The 14,930-nt window shown below is 40.4% G+C and overlaps 2 protein-coding genes across 3 annotated transcripts; one reads left to right on the top strand and one right to left on the bottom strand.

The window, feature by feature from the left end:
• Window positions 1–2,085: 2,085 nt before the first annotated feature.
• serinc2l (serine incorporator 2, like) lies at window positions 2,086–10,302 on the bottom strand. The gene is made up of 10 exons (XM_017433240.3): window positions 10,175–10,302; window positions 9,264–9,425; window positions 8,834–9,021; window positions 8,661–8,740; window positions 7,005–7,142; window positions 5,708–5,877; window positions 5,406–5,496; window positions 4,476–4,626; window positions 4,175–4,384; window positions 2,086–3,799 (listed from the first exon to the last, which is right to left on the bottom strand). The coding sequence occupies exons 1-10, from the start codon at window positions 10,211–10,213 to the stop codon at window positions 3,661–3,663; spliced, it is 1,368 nt and encodes a 455-aa protein (XP_017288729.1). The 5' UTR covers window positions 10,214–10,302; the 3' UTR covers window positions 2,086–3,660.
• A 639-nt stretch (window positions 10,303–10,941) lies between these two features.
• On the top strand, window positions 10,942–13,906 carry stmn1b (stathmin 1b). 2 transcript variants are annotated; one of them, XM_017433244.3, is made up of 5 exons: window positions 10,942–11,059; window positions 12,617–12,660; window positions 12,909–13,081; window positions 13,182–13,373; window positions 13,461–13,906. In XM_017433244.3, exons 2-5 carry the CDS (start codon window positions 12,645–12,647, stop codon window positions 13,518–13,520), a joined length of 441 nt encoding a protein of 146 aa, XP_017288733.1. In that variant the 5' UTR covers window positions 10,942–11,059; window positions 12,617–12,644; the 3' UTR covers window positions 13,521–13,906. The 2 variants fall into 2 exon arrangements, with proteins under 2 accessions (XP_017288733.1, XP_017288731.1); XM_017433242.2 differs by lacking the exon at window positions 10,942–11,059 and adding an exon at window positions 11,085–11,173.
• The last annotated feature ends 1,024 nt before the right edge of the window (window positions 13,907–14,930 follow it).

The raw sequence follows: 14,930 nt of genomic DNA, 5'->3' as shown, positions 1-14,930 counted from the left end.
GGGGGGGGGGAAGAGGCAGATTTATGGCACGCTGCTAATTTGTTCTCAGGTTGTTACAGTTAAGATGAGAATAATAGAAGAGGACTATTATGGATTATTGATGCTCCGTCTGGCACTTTGACTCAATAAAAGACGATGTTTACAAGAGCTCTGGCAGAGATTACCCGAGATTAAAACAAGAGGCGGCATGTCAGCTCCTGCTGAGACCTTAAATAAAGACATCCATCCAGTAGTAGTGAGTTTACTCCGAATGCCCAGGAGCGCTAGGTGACGAGTTCACAAGGCTCCACAGGCCGCCTGCTCCCTGCGTCTGGTCCGTGAAGTGAAGTCATCCATCAGGCTGGTGCTCAGAGAGTCAAGAAGGTTCCCAACCGTTAATCTGCAGGTCACACACGCAAATACTTTTCACTGCCTTTCATTTAATTCAGCTCAGTTTTTTTGTATTGCTCCATACCGACTGTCAAGTTCATGATCTTTTTTTTTTCAATTTTGGCTAAAATAGTTGGGTTGTTTTTCATGTTCTGTCTCCTTGTTTTAGTGTATTGCTAACTGACTCAAGCGCAGATACAACGTGCCACAGCAGGAAGCTACATTCAAGGGTGTAAATAAATCCGTCTCTGTGTCTGATTGGGATGTTTTGCCCTCAGTGAATGGGTTTAGGTTAGAACTTTAGGTTGGTTCAGTACATGTGTGTGAAGATCAACCAATCACAGACAGATTAGAACAGGAAAAACGTGAATGAAAGCTAACCAGTGAGAAAACAGTCCTTTTTTTGCACGTGTGGGTGAACCTAAAACGAGAACTAACTTATTTATCGTTGTCTTATCTCTCTGAGGACGTGTTGAGGACGACTCTCATAGGTCAGAATCTGTAAAACTAACCGAGTTAGAGACATGGAGACAGGCCAGAACAGACCTATTTTGGAGGTTAGATTAATGCAGCAGAGTAAAAGAGGCAGAACAATAAAAAAACACTAACAGGAAAGGATGAAAATAAGTGGACAACATGTCAGTTTATAAAAAAAAGTTAAATATTGGATATGTAATGTATAATGGGTTAGGTAGTTTCACAAAACTTTAAACTATGGTTGTGATCTTGTGCATCTCACAAGATGAAGGTAAAATAAAAAAAATAAGGACTCTTTTTAAATATTGGTAACAGATAAAGAAATGCCAAACTACAGTTTCTTTTACAGCCTAATTAAGTTTTTGCTTTCCAGTCGCATGTTTCGCTCACACGTTGTTTAGGGAGCGTCTGGTTTTTTTCAGAGGAATGATGAAATCAGGACCGAAGTGTTACAGAGTGAAGGGTGGTGCCGTGGGAGGGTGCAAGTCCACAAGAGGTGGTGTGTCCCGAGCGCTCATTTCCACCAGCGGGCCAAACTGGACGGAGCGGCTGCAGCAGCCAAAACCAACAACGTGTTCCGTCTGCCAGCGAGGCGAGAGGGAAAGAACCCAGCAGAGGCACCGACAGCAGCAGGGCGGACGGCTTGCACTTTTACTGCTCTAATTCAGAGGGGGCGGGGGGGACAAAAAAAAACGTGCAAATACAAGTCAGATCGATCAGAAACTGAAAGTCTGGTTTAAGCTTGTCGGATACGTGTCACAAAAAAAAGGAACTTTAAGCAAAGAGTTTAAGCAAAGGGAAAACCTGCATGTTTGAGATGTGACTGATGGTACACAGCTGCTGGACGGAGAAACATCAATACATCAACCTGACGGGTGACGTTTTTTTTTTTTTTTTTGCTTCTTCTACTTCCCCTAGAAGCCTCAGTCATGTACGTGAGGCTTGGCTGAGGGAACAGAACATGATGTGATGAGCCTGAGGGCCCCTCCTTAATTCCTCACACCAGTGCGTCACGACTCGACTCTATAAGGTGATGCACAGAAAACAGAAAGTGCAACCACGCCGTCTGCACCGTGGCGCCCTGTTTCAGGGCAATTATTTACGTCACTTCAACTTTTATTGCCCTCCCAGTTATAAATGCAGCTCGGTAAATAGACATTAGTTCTTTTTATATCTTTTTTTTTTTTTTTACACTCAGAGTTTATAGTTGGACACATAAATGATTCATAAAAACACAGGTGAAAGTTTTTATCTTTATTGTTATTATTTAAGTGTTAATGCAGTAAATAGATTTTTTAAACTTCCCAAACCAATGCCTAATGGCATGCAATGACCACAACATAAGGCAAATCACAAGCACATCAGCCTGGAGTGACACTTTCCTTCTGAAACGCAGGACTACATAAAGGCACTTAATAGTGTTGTGAAATGTGACGTTAAGATCTCACAATGGCATTTCAGCATAAATAAAACCCCAGAGGGATCCAATGCACAGCAATTAAAAGGTAAAAAAACAAACAAACATTTGAACATATCAAAATTTGAAAAACTTCATTCACAATACACGTCTGATGCCACAGAAACAGGGTATCCGATTTACGTTAATGCCTTTAGAACTTCTTAACAAAGCAAAAAATTGACGTTTTAAGGATTATATCAAAAACTGTTTTTGACATGTGCAAAATACACTGATCATATTCTTTTCCAGACACATTGAAATAGAGGTAATCACCAGACGATGCATAAGTACCGTACCACCGTTACAACCATCCAATCACTACAAAAGTCAACACAACCGAACAGCGATTCAATCACTTCTGAAATGCATTAATATTGGTTTGTCGAGTTTAAAAGTTCTCTTTTCTGTTGCTAAATCACTTGGCAAACTTATGGAAACCATGGCATTTTTGAAAACACGAGTACTGTCCAGCAAAGTGAGTGTTCTGACTTGTGGGACGTTAGCGACTGACTGAAAACAAGTCTCCCTCCCTGCTGCAGTAAAAAAAAAAAAAAAAAAAAAAAAAAAAAAAAAGAGTAAAAGTAAAGATTGTTGCCTGTGGCTGTCCAAGGCTGAGCCCGGTCAGACATGGAAAAGCTTAGCACCAGGAATAAACTGTCTCAAATTAGAACGGACGAGGAAGAGCTGAGATTAGACTGGGAGGTCTTGTAGGACTCTCTGTCTTGAGATGACGTGACGTGGCTGTGCAGGCGGCTTAGCAGCGCCAGGGAAGCCCTGTTATGATCTGCAGGGTGTGCCTTATTAGTCTTATCTCGCTCTCACACTCACCTCAAGCTGGGGCTCCTCAGCAGGGGTCCCCTGGTTGCCCCCCCCCCACCTCCTTCTGCAGTAGAAGGAGTCCAGCTAATCAGGGATATTCCAGACCTGTCCAATCAGAGAGGCCTGATCAGAAAGAGAATCTGTAAATTAAACGTCTGAGGTACTGAGAAACTGCCTTCTTGTTGAGTCTTCACGAGGAAAATCAGCACAGAAATACTGAAGCTCCAACAATATCACCACAGGAAAAAAAAAGGTAGTGTGAGTCACTGGTAGATAAAAGACTTTACAGCTAAAGCCATCAGTCGAGCTAAAGTAATCAGTGTAAACTTTCACACCTCTGTGACGATTATTAAACCAGCATGAGCAGTAAAAACAACAAACAGAACTAAGAACATTTAGGAAAAAAAGGGAAACAAAAACTTTTCATAATATCCTTTCTAGATCCTTTGATAGTATCGTCTGAATTGTCCAATATGCCAAAAAAACCACAAACAAACAAAAAAAACATTCAGAGTCAACCCGGAGATATCAGCCGCTCAGTTGAAATCCCTGTCGGGGAAGATAAGAGGGGCTACGAGGGTCCAGAGGTAGAGGCCGAGGCCCAGCCAGCTCGAGCTCATCTTCACCCACACAGCTGGCATGCTGCTCTGCATGGCCTGCGTGGTGATGTCAGGTCTGAGGGACACACAGAGGGGACAGTAAACACAACGGCAGCCCACGCTCATCGAGGAGTCATTTAAATGCATTTATTGTTCTGGAAACACAGCAGTGAGTAAGAATATTATTAAAGAAAACAACAAGCAAACCTCAATCTCTGCTCTAAGACTGAACAAATATTTTGACGAAGTAAGGCGCCCTCTAGTGGCAAAACTGGATACTGGGAAACAACAACTAACTACAAACTTTTAGCCACAGTTTCTGGCATCAGTCAGCTCTAACTCCTTCCTACATCTGTTTTTTTTTAAGTATTTTACAATTTTCTTCCGTGAATCTAACACCCTCACATTTGAATGCTGCACGTCCGACCGTGTGTTGGTGACAGATACTCACTGGTACCAGTTGGTGAGCGTCATCATGATGTACAGGGAGGCCAGGAACAGGTGGAAGTGGAAAAAGGTGTAGCTGTAGGTGACTTTCTCCTCCTCGTTGTCGACGGCTCTGCGTATGCCGTCTTCACCCACGACTTCCTCGCCACTGAACCCCTTGCCTTCCTCTGTCTGCATCAGCTTGTTCACCTGAGCGTTGCTGGACGAGCGGATACTGAAACGCAGACAGAGGGAAAGGAGAGTTAAGAAAACCAAAACCGTACGAAGCACGTTTCGGTGGCTTTCGCACAGCTGATTTTTTTTACCTGGCGTAGAGAGTACATAAGAGGAAGATGATCAACCCAACAATTCCCTGAGCGTCCCACCACTGCACGTGTCCAGAGTTACCGTCGACAGGCGGCTCGGTGGCGCTGACGTTTGAGACGAGACTCAACAAGCTGGGGTTGCATGCCCGATCTAGACGATACCAAAAGCACCTTTAAAATACTGATATAGGAATCATAAGTGCAAATGTTTCTCTTTTAATCACCAGTACAAACACTGAAACTATTTGAAACCTTAAAAATAAATGTGAATAAATAAATATGTTATCAGTTTTCTTTAAATGATTGATGTTGACTGTGTTTCATAGAAACTTGGTGATATAAAATAACATTTTGGAGAGCTGTAGCCAAGGTGTCACTGAGATGTACGATTAGGTTTTTATGTAACTGGGTAGTGGAAGCCTATAAGTTTAACCCATTCAGCCCTAAGGGGGATTTAAAAGAAGTGTTACAATAATACAAGAGTATTTAAAAAAAAAAATTAACAGAACCATCAACATTCACCAAAACCAGCCTATTTAAAGAAGATCGTATTTTTGTCTTTTGATGTGAGCTGGTATTTTTCCTTTATTGGTGCGTCATGAGAATAATGATATGAGTTTTGCATCAGGCCTGAAAAAGCAACAAAGATGCAAATGACACAGCAAATTTAAAGGCGAGGTATAAAAGTTGAATCGAGTCTAAATGGGTTAAAGAAACATCACGAGACTGTCCATCAGACCCAACTAAAAGCCACAAGATAGATGTGCTAAAAGGAACTAAATCGAGTCTTTGTTTCTGCGTTTAAACTCACCTTTTATGATCAAAAAGCTGCAGCAGATTAACAGCATGAGCATACATTGAAAGGAAACGGTGAGCTTAACCACAGCCGAGTCTGCTGACAGAAATACGACACGACATCGGGTCACTCACTTGGATTGTTGGTCATTGCGGACCAGGTGACGTACATGGTGTAGAGGGAGATGAGTGAGGCCTGGAGCAGACCGGAGTGTGGCTGGACTTCCTGCGAACAACACGACGAAACAGTCAACAGACCGGACCACAATAACAGGCTGGAAACACTTCATAAAGCTTTCAAATTCAGCTGTACCTGTAAGGAATCCATCTTGTGATAATAAAATTGTTACCATAAATAAAACAATTTTCTTAAAAAAACAGATAAATAGAAGAAAAGAAAAAAACAGGCCTCTTGCATTGCTCCTCTGTGACATCACCTGTATCTTTGGTAAGATGGAGACGACAGAGATGATGATGCAGAAGATGAGGTTGAGGCTGATGAAGGCTTTGTGCTCCGTGCAGTCGTCTGGCTGCGTGTAGTAAACGTAGAAAAGCACCACAGCGGTGAAAGCCAGCGCGTAGTGGAGGACGGTGAAAGACAGCAGCCCTGAAATTCAAACAAAACGTAAAGCGAATAAGACAAACCCGCTGCTGAGAGTAACAGAGAATACCCATCGAACCAGGGAAAAGCCCAGTTTAAAAAAGAACGACATGTTGACCAAATTAAAACAACTAAATTGAACATTTTCTCTCAAAACCTGCTGACACCGGCACTTGCACTATAATTTAAAAGTAGCCAACAGTCATTAGGAAAACCACCCAGCAATCACTGTATTAGTCTAAACAAGCTGAGCTAATGTTAGTTTTTCTGAACGCTGTGTACAGGGCCTTCATTAGAACCAACTCAGACACATTTAGGAACCAGCAGTAAAATGACAGAGCCAAAATGATCATTTGAATCATCTGATTTTAATATTTAGTTAAGAACAAACACAGTTCTATAAACAGCTTCCTGCCTCCGAGTTCCTCTTTTCATTTTGAATGTGTGTCACCATTTGAATAGCAGCTTTGTGTTTGTTTAGAATCGTCCTGATCATCTCACCAACGTGACTCTTACTGTAATCCCCCCCAAACACACACACGTCACAGTGGAAGTATTACGTCTGATCGCTTTTTCACAGACTTCTTTGGTGAACTCTGATGAAGATGTAAGTGTTGAGACGTCAACCTGCTTCAGTTTGCATATTAAAAGCAGAAACAACTAGAAGCACTCAGACAGCGCAAACCTCCGCCAAAAAAACTGGATCAGCACCAACATTTAATCCATTGGTTTTGTGACGAACCCAACATTTCCTGAAGATTTCATCCAAATCTGTTCATTAGTTTTTACCTGATCTTTGCTAACAAATAGACAAACCAAACAATAACTTCCTTGGTGGGGGTAATTATTTGTGGGATCCAGCCCACCTTCTTTTCATTTTGGAAGGTTATTGTCCTTCAGCTGTGAGGTCCCTGATTCAGCTGCTTATTGCTAAAAGATCCACACAGAAGCCCTTTTTTTTTTTTTTTTTTTTTTTTTAAAAAACAACAACTGCTCACATTTTTGCCGCCACAAGTACTATATCCTAGTATCTCAAGCACAGACCACAGGTAAAACAACTACCACAGCAATTTTAAATATTGGCATCAACTTGATAGTTTCTCCTGTCAAATACTTTTTTTTTTTTTTTTTACCTGCGAACCAGCATTTGTTGTTAGTTTCCTCAGCGTTTTCGACCCAGATCTTATTCCAGGAGTGGGCGAAGTCGATCAAGAGGATGAGCTGAATTAGAATGAAGATGAAGGAGCCCGCCACTCCAAAGTAAAACCACACTGTCCCAGGCAAAAGGAAGCAGACACACGTTTTCCATTACTGTTTGAAAGTAAAACAAACATGTATACTTACATGATAAACAGACCTACAGTTTTATTTGTTTTTAAAAGTATAGATAAATTGACAACATGTCACATCGCAGTTCGCCGTGGATCTCCAGCGTTATTTATATCACTTAAACACATTTATTTATTTGTCAATCAGCTTTTATGGTGCATTTAAGTTATTTGTGAAAAGATTGGAACATTATTTTAATGCAACCATAAAATCATTTTTAACTTTAGTGACAAGGACACGTGCTTTCTTCGGTTTGTTAGCTGCAAGACCATAAAATATGGATCAATATCATCGATAAGACTTAGAGGCATCGACATTTCCTGCAATGAAAGACATTAAAAGTGTTCTCCTGACATCTGCGTTGTTGTTAGTCCTAAAGCTTTAATAATTTAAGTTCTGTCTTGTTGCTGAAACGAGCTTTAGCTGGAGTCAGAGAAGACAAATAACGATAAATGACATGAAACAGAAACATCTGACTGGTGGTAAGGTGTTCAGCTCATCTGTTCGTTATTTTTCTATATTTCTTAAGCATGGACACTTCCAGTTGTGGTTTTTATTTTATTTTATAAGGTATACTTTTGTGTTTGGCAAAAACTCGTCTCTGTATTATTCCTAAGCTGATTTCAACCACCGACAAAATGAAAAATAAACAGTAGAAAAATTAGTATAAATCTGTTTCTTTGTTTAAGTTTTAGACTTAACATTAAGTCATATAAACCAGCGGTCTCAAACCTTTTTAGCTTCACAGACGGGTCATTATCAGACAGTATTTTCACAGACCGGCCTTTAAAGGTGTGGTGGATAAATACAATGAAATAAAATGATACGACCGGCATGAAAACGGGGGTATTTTTTAAAACAATAAATGTAAATCCAACGTGTCTTTGCAGCTTTGTTAGCTGCATCCTGGTGTTGTATTATCAACATGAATAACTCTCCTCCCCCTGATGTTCTCTGTGTTTAAACATGTCCTTTAAAATAAGAGCCACCACAAATATAAAGTACAAAAAGAATACAACTCACCATAACGCTGAATCAGTGGGAGCCCTGTGCCTGTTTCTCAGTAACGAGACAATCCCATCTAGGGCTTCCAGAGACGTTTGTTTTTTTACTCGTTTTGCTGCTTGTGGGTTTGTTTTTAGCGGTAACGCATCACGTGACCTAAATAAGCGTTTTGACACGCATCAAGAGTGAGTCAGAGACAGATTTAGTGGAGAGAATCCGGTCATTTTTCAAAATAAATCGTTTACTAGACTCCAAAAATAAATAAAACGAAAATACTGTAAGTTAATTATTCTTTCTGTGCGGCCCGGTACCAAATAACTTACGGACCGGTACCGCTCTGCGGCCCGTGGGATTGAGGCTCTCTGATATAAAGCACTGCTCTGTGACACTGGTTGCCAAACTCTATTTAAACTTCTTTAAAAAAACAAACAAATGAACAACAAAGATGTTAGTACCAGTGTGAAATGTTCCATCTGGGATGAAAAAAGCTCCCACTGTAATTCCAACCAGGATAAGAAATTTAAAGAACCAGAATCTGAAAAGGAAAAAAAATATATATACATATAATAATCACACCTTTAACAAATAGACACCTTCACTGAAACTCTGGATTAAAAGCTTGGCCTACCCATTTTGAAAAGCTGCACGTGGGTCTTTGCTGTTACGGACACGAATCATGATGACGGAGAACAAAAAAAAGAAGCAGGCCATGGCGAAACACATGCGATACACAGACTTGTAGCCCACGATGATCTCGCAATTCACCTGATTTTCAACACCAATTATGGTAGATCCTCCTTTACAAAACCCCGGGATCTAAGAAAGAGACAAAAATCAGATAAAACGTCTTAAAATATATAAGACGGTATAGGCAGTGTTTACAATAGATTATAATGTCAAGAGCCATGTAATTTCCTGAGTACAGCACATTATGAACAGATGATTTATTATGGAAATGTCAACACCCATAATTCTAGCTGTTAAACAATCTCACTCAGCCAATCCACACAGTAAAATTCGTCTCTGTGTATTTTAACATGATAGGATTAAAACCTCACTTTGCGGAGCTGGGTTTCCATTCCAGGAAGGATCATGATGACAGACACCATGGTTCCCAGAAGGAGAAAGAAAGAGAAAACCAGCCGGGTGACCGTGGAGTTATTCGAGGAGGGACAGCAGCCGCACAGAAGACACGGCGCCGAACCACAGAGACAGGACGCCTGTGAGGGATGAGATGAGGAAAAGGGGGGAAAAAGACAAAAAAACAAACAGTAAAGCTTTGGCCTGGATATCAGTCAACAGCGAACACATTTAATCTGTTGCTCAAACAGGTGAAATCATAAACTGGGTGTATCGTAATGGAAGAAAAAACAAATGGTAAATTATTAAACATGAGGGTGATTCAACAGTGCAGCCAAAGAGGGTGTCCATACATTTGGATCAAATACTAAAAATAGTGTAAAAATCTAATACAACCTAAGGAATTACTTATTCTTTGGGCTTTGCTGTCACAAAGAAAAGTTCCACCTTATTCAGAAGTAACTCATTTGTCCTATTGACTAAGAAGGTGTTGACCTAATTAGGCAAAACAAGTAAAAATAATTATATAGTCTACATGCAATGAATTAAAAATCAGTTGTATTATCAGTTTAATATGACTCTCCTACCGTAGGTTACGCGTTTTTAAAGTTGTGCAGCTGGCCTACAATACGTTCAAATACTTCCTCAGTCATTATTTATAATGCTAGCTAGCTTCCCAATCAACCTTCCCTAAAGTGAATTTATAGCAGGTGTCTACGACTAATGAAGCTAGAATATAAGTTTAACTTCTCTCATTAGCTGTAGTAAAACGGGGGGTTTACGTTAGCCGTTAGCTCAACTGACACTTAACGGTAACAACAGCCGCACTGAACAAAAGCGGTTATTTAAAAGTCAAGACAAAACAGGGTTTAAAAGAAGAGGTACTTACACAGCTCGCTAAAGAGCACAAAGCCAGACAAGCCCCCATTTTCACATCCAAACGCGGAACTATGTGGCTCGAGTCTGCGTCGTGACTCCGAAACGCTGTCAAACACGACGGTTTCTGTCAAAACATGCAGTTCGAACCGGACGTTACGCGAACTGTTTTTCAAAATAAAAGCATCCCGCTGTGACCACCGGAAGTCTCTTACTGTAACTAGTAGTTTTTATTCGTTTTTTTTGTTGTTGTTTTTCACGTAACTCGTACGAGTTTTAAAGAACGGCGAGTGCATATTTTTATTTAGCCGGATGAAGACTTATGGCGAGCTGTTGTAATATAAAATCAGAGTTATAGTCATTTTTGTTGTAGTTGACCATATTGGGTCAAGTTCACTTCAAATATGTTGAAAGTGTACATCAAATCGTTATTTCCTGCAAGTTTCAATAAAATGCGTCCTGTGGTTGAGATAATTTGGAAACAGGGCAAAAACATGATCGCCCTGCCGAAATGTGAAGATGGGCGATAATGTTACTGCAGCCCTTTTAAAAAGCTTTAACACAGCCTTAGTGAAACCCAGGCCAGAACTGCAGCGTCGTATGAACTAAAACTTACCAGCTAGTCACTTTTACTGTATATATTTTTTTTTACACTCGCTGGCATTTAGGCCTCTTTGTTTGCGGGTTCGACCTCCTCCAGCTTCCTTCTCGCGCTCGCAGTTTCACCTCCTGGCTGTGATTGGTGGATTCGGACCAATGAGCGCCGACGTCTGCCGGTGACGCAGCGCTCAGAGCCTTTGTGCGCGAAGGTGCAGATGTTTGGCGGTTTGAAAAGAGACGAGAAAGGCACACACACAGTGAGAGAAGGTCACGTCTTCGAGCCGAGCTGCACTTGACGGTGAGAACGAGGCTCTCGTACGGATATAAACCCGCTCGGGAAGGCGTTAGAGGCGATGGAGCTCGTTTTGGGACCGGTTCCGTTGCATTTGCTGCCCCGCTCTGCATCACTGAAGTCGGTTTGAGTAATTAACAGTTAATTGTTATGGCCGTTGTTGTTCAACCGCAGCGTTCCAGGGCGACAAAACAACGAAGACAAGAAAGTTAAAACTGCTCCACTGTTTGCACTGGGTTACTATCTCTCAATGTGTACCGTGTAGATAATTCACAGAAAAGCTGTTTTGCTGGCTCTGGCGTGTTTTGTTTTAGTGTTATGTAACTTAATCTAAGTATTTTCAGGTGGAACTACTATAAAATAATCCGTTAAAGTCGCGTGGTTTATTCGTTTCAGTTCTTTACGATGCATATTTTTTTTTAACTTAAAGTCTTAAAACTTATATTCAAGTTGTTTGTGAGTCTAAGGGGGACTTGTGTAACAGAGGCTCATTGCTCCTCCCCGCCATTTTTTGCAGAGGAAATCTTGCAGAAATGTGTGCAGCCTCCTGCTGAGGGGGCAGCAGCTTTTACCCCAGGGGTAACTCATTACTTGTGTCTCTCTGTGTAATTGCCTTGAACACCAGAGAGGTGGAGAACAAATTGTACTTGCCAAGCCGTGTCATGTTGGGACTGGTTTAACCTACTTCATAACTTTTATTAGTTCTGTGGAGAAGAGAAATGATCGGGTCCACATGTGTGACTGGATCCCAACAGGGAAGGACTTCTTTATGTTGTGTTGTTTGGGTCTGTTTCTGATTCCACACAGTTGTTTTCTGCTCAGGCAAATTAATGCACGTCTGATTAGAAGGTGATCAGTTTACACTTGTAAAAATATGGAAAAGTTCAGAAAATTTAATACGCAGGTGTATGGTTTTGGTTAAACCGTTTCCATTCTTTTTTTAATCCTCAGTCGGCAAATTTAAAATCTGTGATTTTTCAAAATTTATTCAAATCAGAGCTTTATGACGGAGTATTAGGGCCACTCAGACAAAAAAAGGAGAAACTTTTAATTTTACTTAGGTTTTTGAGATTAAAGTGTAACTTATTGACAAAAAGAGATCTCCAGATGTTCCTGAACCCAACTGTGTTTGTTTCATTTGTTATTTGTTATTGTATCTGAAGGTTATGAGTTTACTTCTCCTTGGTTAATAACAAAATAATATGCAGCATTTTAGCTAAACCAGTCACTACCTCTGTCTTAAGTCTTCAAAAATACATTTTCTTTATCTGATACCTGATACTAGATCGTAGAAGTCTGCACACCTGTTGCACTACAACACACACACGCATCCATAAACACAGCAGACATTCTGTTTACCTTCTAAACAACAAGACAAGGTTGGAGGTCAGTCTCTAAGTAGACAAGCTTGCATGTTTAACAAAGGTTTTTTTCCTCAATATAAAGCAGTATTTTACCTTTATTTCTAGCTCTGTGGCAAGAAATGTCCCTAGTGGCTGGTTTGAGAAGTGCATATGCTAATATTATTTTTAATGTTTTTAATGTCTTTTTTTTATTTTACAGAAAAATAAAAGAAAACCTGTCCGCTAAAATGGCAAATTGTGACGGTGAGTGTAAAATGCATAAATGCAGTTATGTAATGGTTTGGCGGTTCATTTTTTTTAATGTACATCATCAGAAGACCTTGATGAAAACCTGAACATCAAAACATTTACACTGATTCTAAATTTTCCGTGCTGCCACACACGCTTATTGTATTTTACCTTGACCCTGCTAACATGCACGGATCTTTACAATATTAAGGATCATTACACTTCTACTCTAAAATTAATGATCCATTTGCCTGTTTTTACAGACATCCAAGTGAAGGAGCTGAGCAAGCGCGCGTCGGGTCAAGCGTTCGAGGTCATCCTGAGCCCCACCACCCCTGACGCCAAGGTGGAATTCCCGCTGTCCCCTAACAAGAAGAAGGAAACATCCCTGGATGAGATCAAGAGGAAGCTGGAAGCTGCAGAAGAAAGACGCAGGGTATCTAGAGAATTTGATGCGAAAAGAAAAAAATGTAAAAATTTAGCACACAGGTTTAGGATCTGCGCTCCATTAATCCACACATTTTCCTTTGTGTCAGAGCCACGAGGCCGAAGTGCTGAAGCATCTGGCCGAGGCGCGAGAGCACGAGAAGGAGGTCATCCAGAAGGCCATCGAGGAGAACTGCAACTTCAGCAAGCAGGCGCAGGAGAAGCTCAACCAGAAGATGGAGGCGAACAAAGAGAACCGCACCGCCCAGAGGGCAGCTCTCAACGAGAAGTTTAAGGAGAAGGTGAGGTTCCTCGTTGCAGCAGACCCTCACGTTTGGGGTTGGCAATTAAAAATAACTTAACTGTTCACGTCTTCAAACTCCTTACAGGACAAGAAGCTTCAGGAAGTAAAGAAGAACAAGGAGCAAATGAAAGAAACCGAGAACTAATTCTGTTTTTTTTTTTTTTTTTGTCTGTTTGTGTATAAAGATGGGCTACAGTATTTTATCTATAAACCTCAAATCTTTGTAGTTTGCTTTATACTGTTTATAATATCTGTTACATGTGGTTTGACTTTTCTATTTTTCTATATTTCTGTTTGGCAGCTGTATCTTTTTGAGGCATTCCCTAGTAATAAACTGGTCAAATAATGCTGCAGGTTTAAACTGACTGTACAATGCGAGGTTTCACGGATTAGGTTCCTTATGCTGGAGTGTTGGACACATTTGAGTTCTCAAAATGCTGGATTAAATGTGTTTTTTTTAACCTGAACATGTAACCTCTTCATGTACACCGGTGCTGGTTTATCTGTTAATAAAAACGTTCACAATGCTGACATCTAGTGGTGGGATCAATTATTACAGGAATGTGTGTTTTGTCCTTTTTGCACAGCTGAAAGTGATTTGCGTTAATACAACAGTTAGCATGTATTACTTTAATTATCTGTGAGTATGTTTAGATTAATATAATAACAGCCAATACTTATTTGTAACATGTACACAATCAGTTTCTTTATTATCCATCATCGAATAACAAAAAGCAAACGGTAACACTTGTGTGTTTGTGTGGCTGTTAGCAAAACAGCTCATGAACCACGGGACAGATTTTAATGGAACTTTAAGAATGTAATCATTAGCTGTGCATCCACAAATGATTGGAGTTAACCCAATTGAAGATGGCTGCCACAGCCAACTGATATCAGGAAACACAAAAATGGCTAATTCGGTCAATTTTACAGATACTGAGCGAAAGTTTGATGTAGTAGCTGAGAGTCATTCCTACAGAAGAGAAGGAGGATTAGGGCCACGAGGGAAAAAATAAATCCCAGAATTCTGATTTCAATCTGAGAATTTTGAAATTATAATAAATTCTCAGAAGAAAAAAGTCAATTCTGAGAATTCTTTGTTTTGTTTTGTGTGTGTGTCACTGTGGCCCTAATCCTCTTTGATATGTTCACGACACAAACTTCCCTGAGCGGGACATCTCGCAATATCACATGAGATTTCCAAAACGCTTCTAACGCTGTCATTTCTCAACGCAGGATGATTTTAGCCTAAAAGCTCTGGCATGAAAGATGGCGGGTGACGTGCATTCTTAAAGGAAACCTCGGCCTTTAATTCAAAGCAGTCCTATTCTATCCAGCTGGCAGATGAGTTGCATTGTGTCACATTCTTGTGGCTGTCACTCTTTACAATATTTCCTCAAAATCCATCTGTAGATTCAACGGAAATGTTTTAACTCTTGAGCATTTATATATTACATATATAAAATAACAATAATAATGCTGTACATAGTGTATCAAAACCTCTTCGTGGTGATGTGACATGGTTAGACAAAACCTGCGTGCCATCTGATCTGCT

Source organism: Kryptolebias marmoratus, linkage group LG16, assembly GCF_001649575.2.
Source record: "Kryptolebias marmoratus isolate JLee-2015 linkage group LG16, ASM164957v2, whole genome shotgun sequence".
NCBI classification, from domain to species: Eukaryota; Metazoa; Chordata; class Actinopteri; order Cyprinodontiformes; family Rivulidae; genus Kryptolebias; species Kryptolebias marmoratus.
Note: the sequence above shows the minus strand (reverse complement) of the source record. Positions and strands in the feature narration are given on the sequence as shown.

Excerpts from the sequence above, each read along its gene's own strand:
- serinc2l (XM_017433240.3), bottom strand. The coding sequence starts at position 10,213 with ATGGGGGCTTGTCTGGCTTTGTGCTCTTTAGCGAGCTGT. Across the intron at positions 9,426-10,174 it reads TGTGCTCTTTAGCGAGCTGT|GCGTCCTGTCTCTGTGGTTC; the intron begins GTAAGTACCTCT and ends CATCCCTCACAG. Across the intron at positions 7,143-8,660 it reads AGATGGAACATTTCACACTG|TGTGGTTTTACTTTGGAGTG; the intron begins GTACTAACATCT and ends TGCCTGGGACAG.
- stmn1b (XM_017433242.2), top strand. The coding sequence starts at position 11,115 with ATGGAGCTCGTTTTGGGACCGGTTCCGTTGCATTTGCTGCCCCGCTCT. Across the intron at positions 12,661-12,908 it reads TAAAATGGCAAATTGTGACG|ACATCCAAGTGAAGGAGCTG; the intron begins GTGAGTGTAAAA and ends CTGTTTTTACAG. Across the intron at positions 13,374-13,460 it reads ACGAGAAGTTTAAGGAGAAG|GACAAGAAGCTTCAGGAAGT; the intron begins GTGAGGTTCCTC and ends AACTCCTTACAG.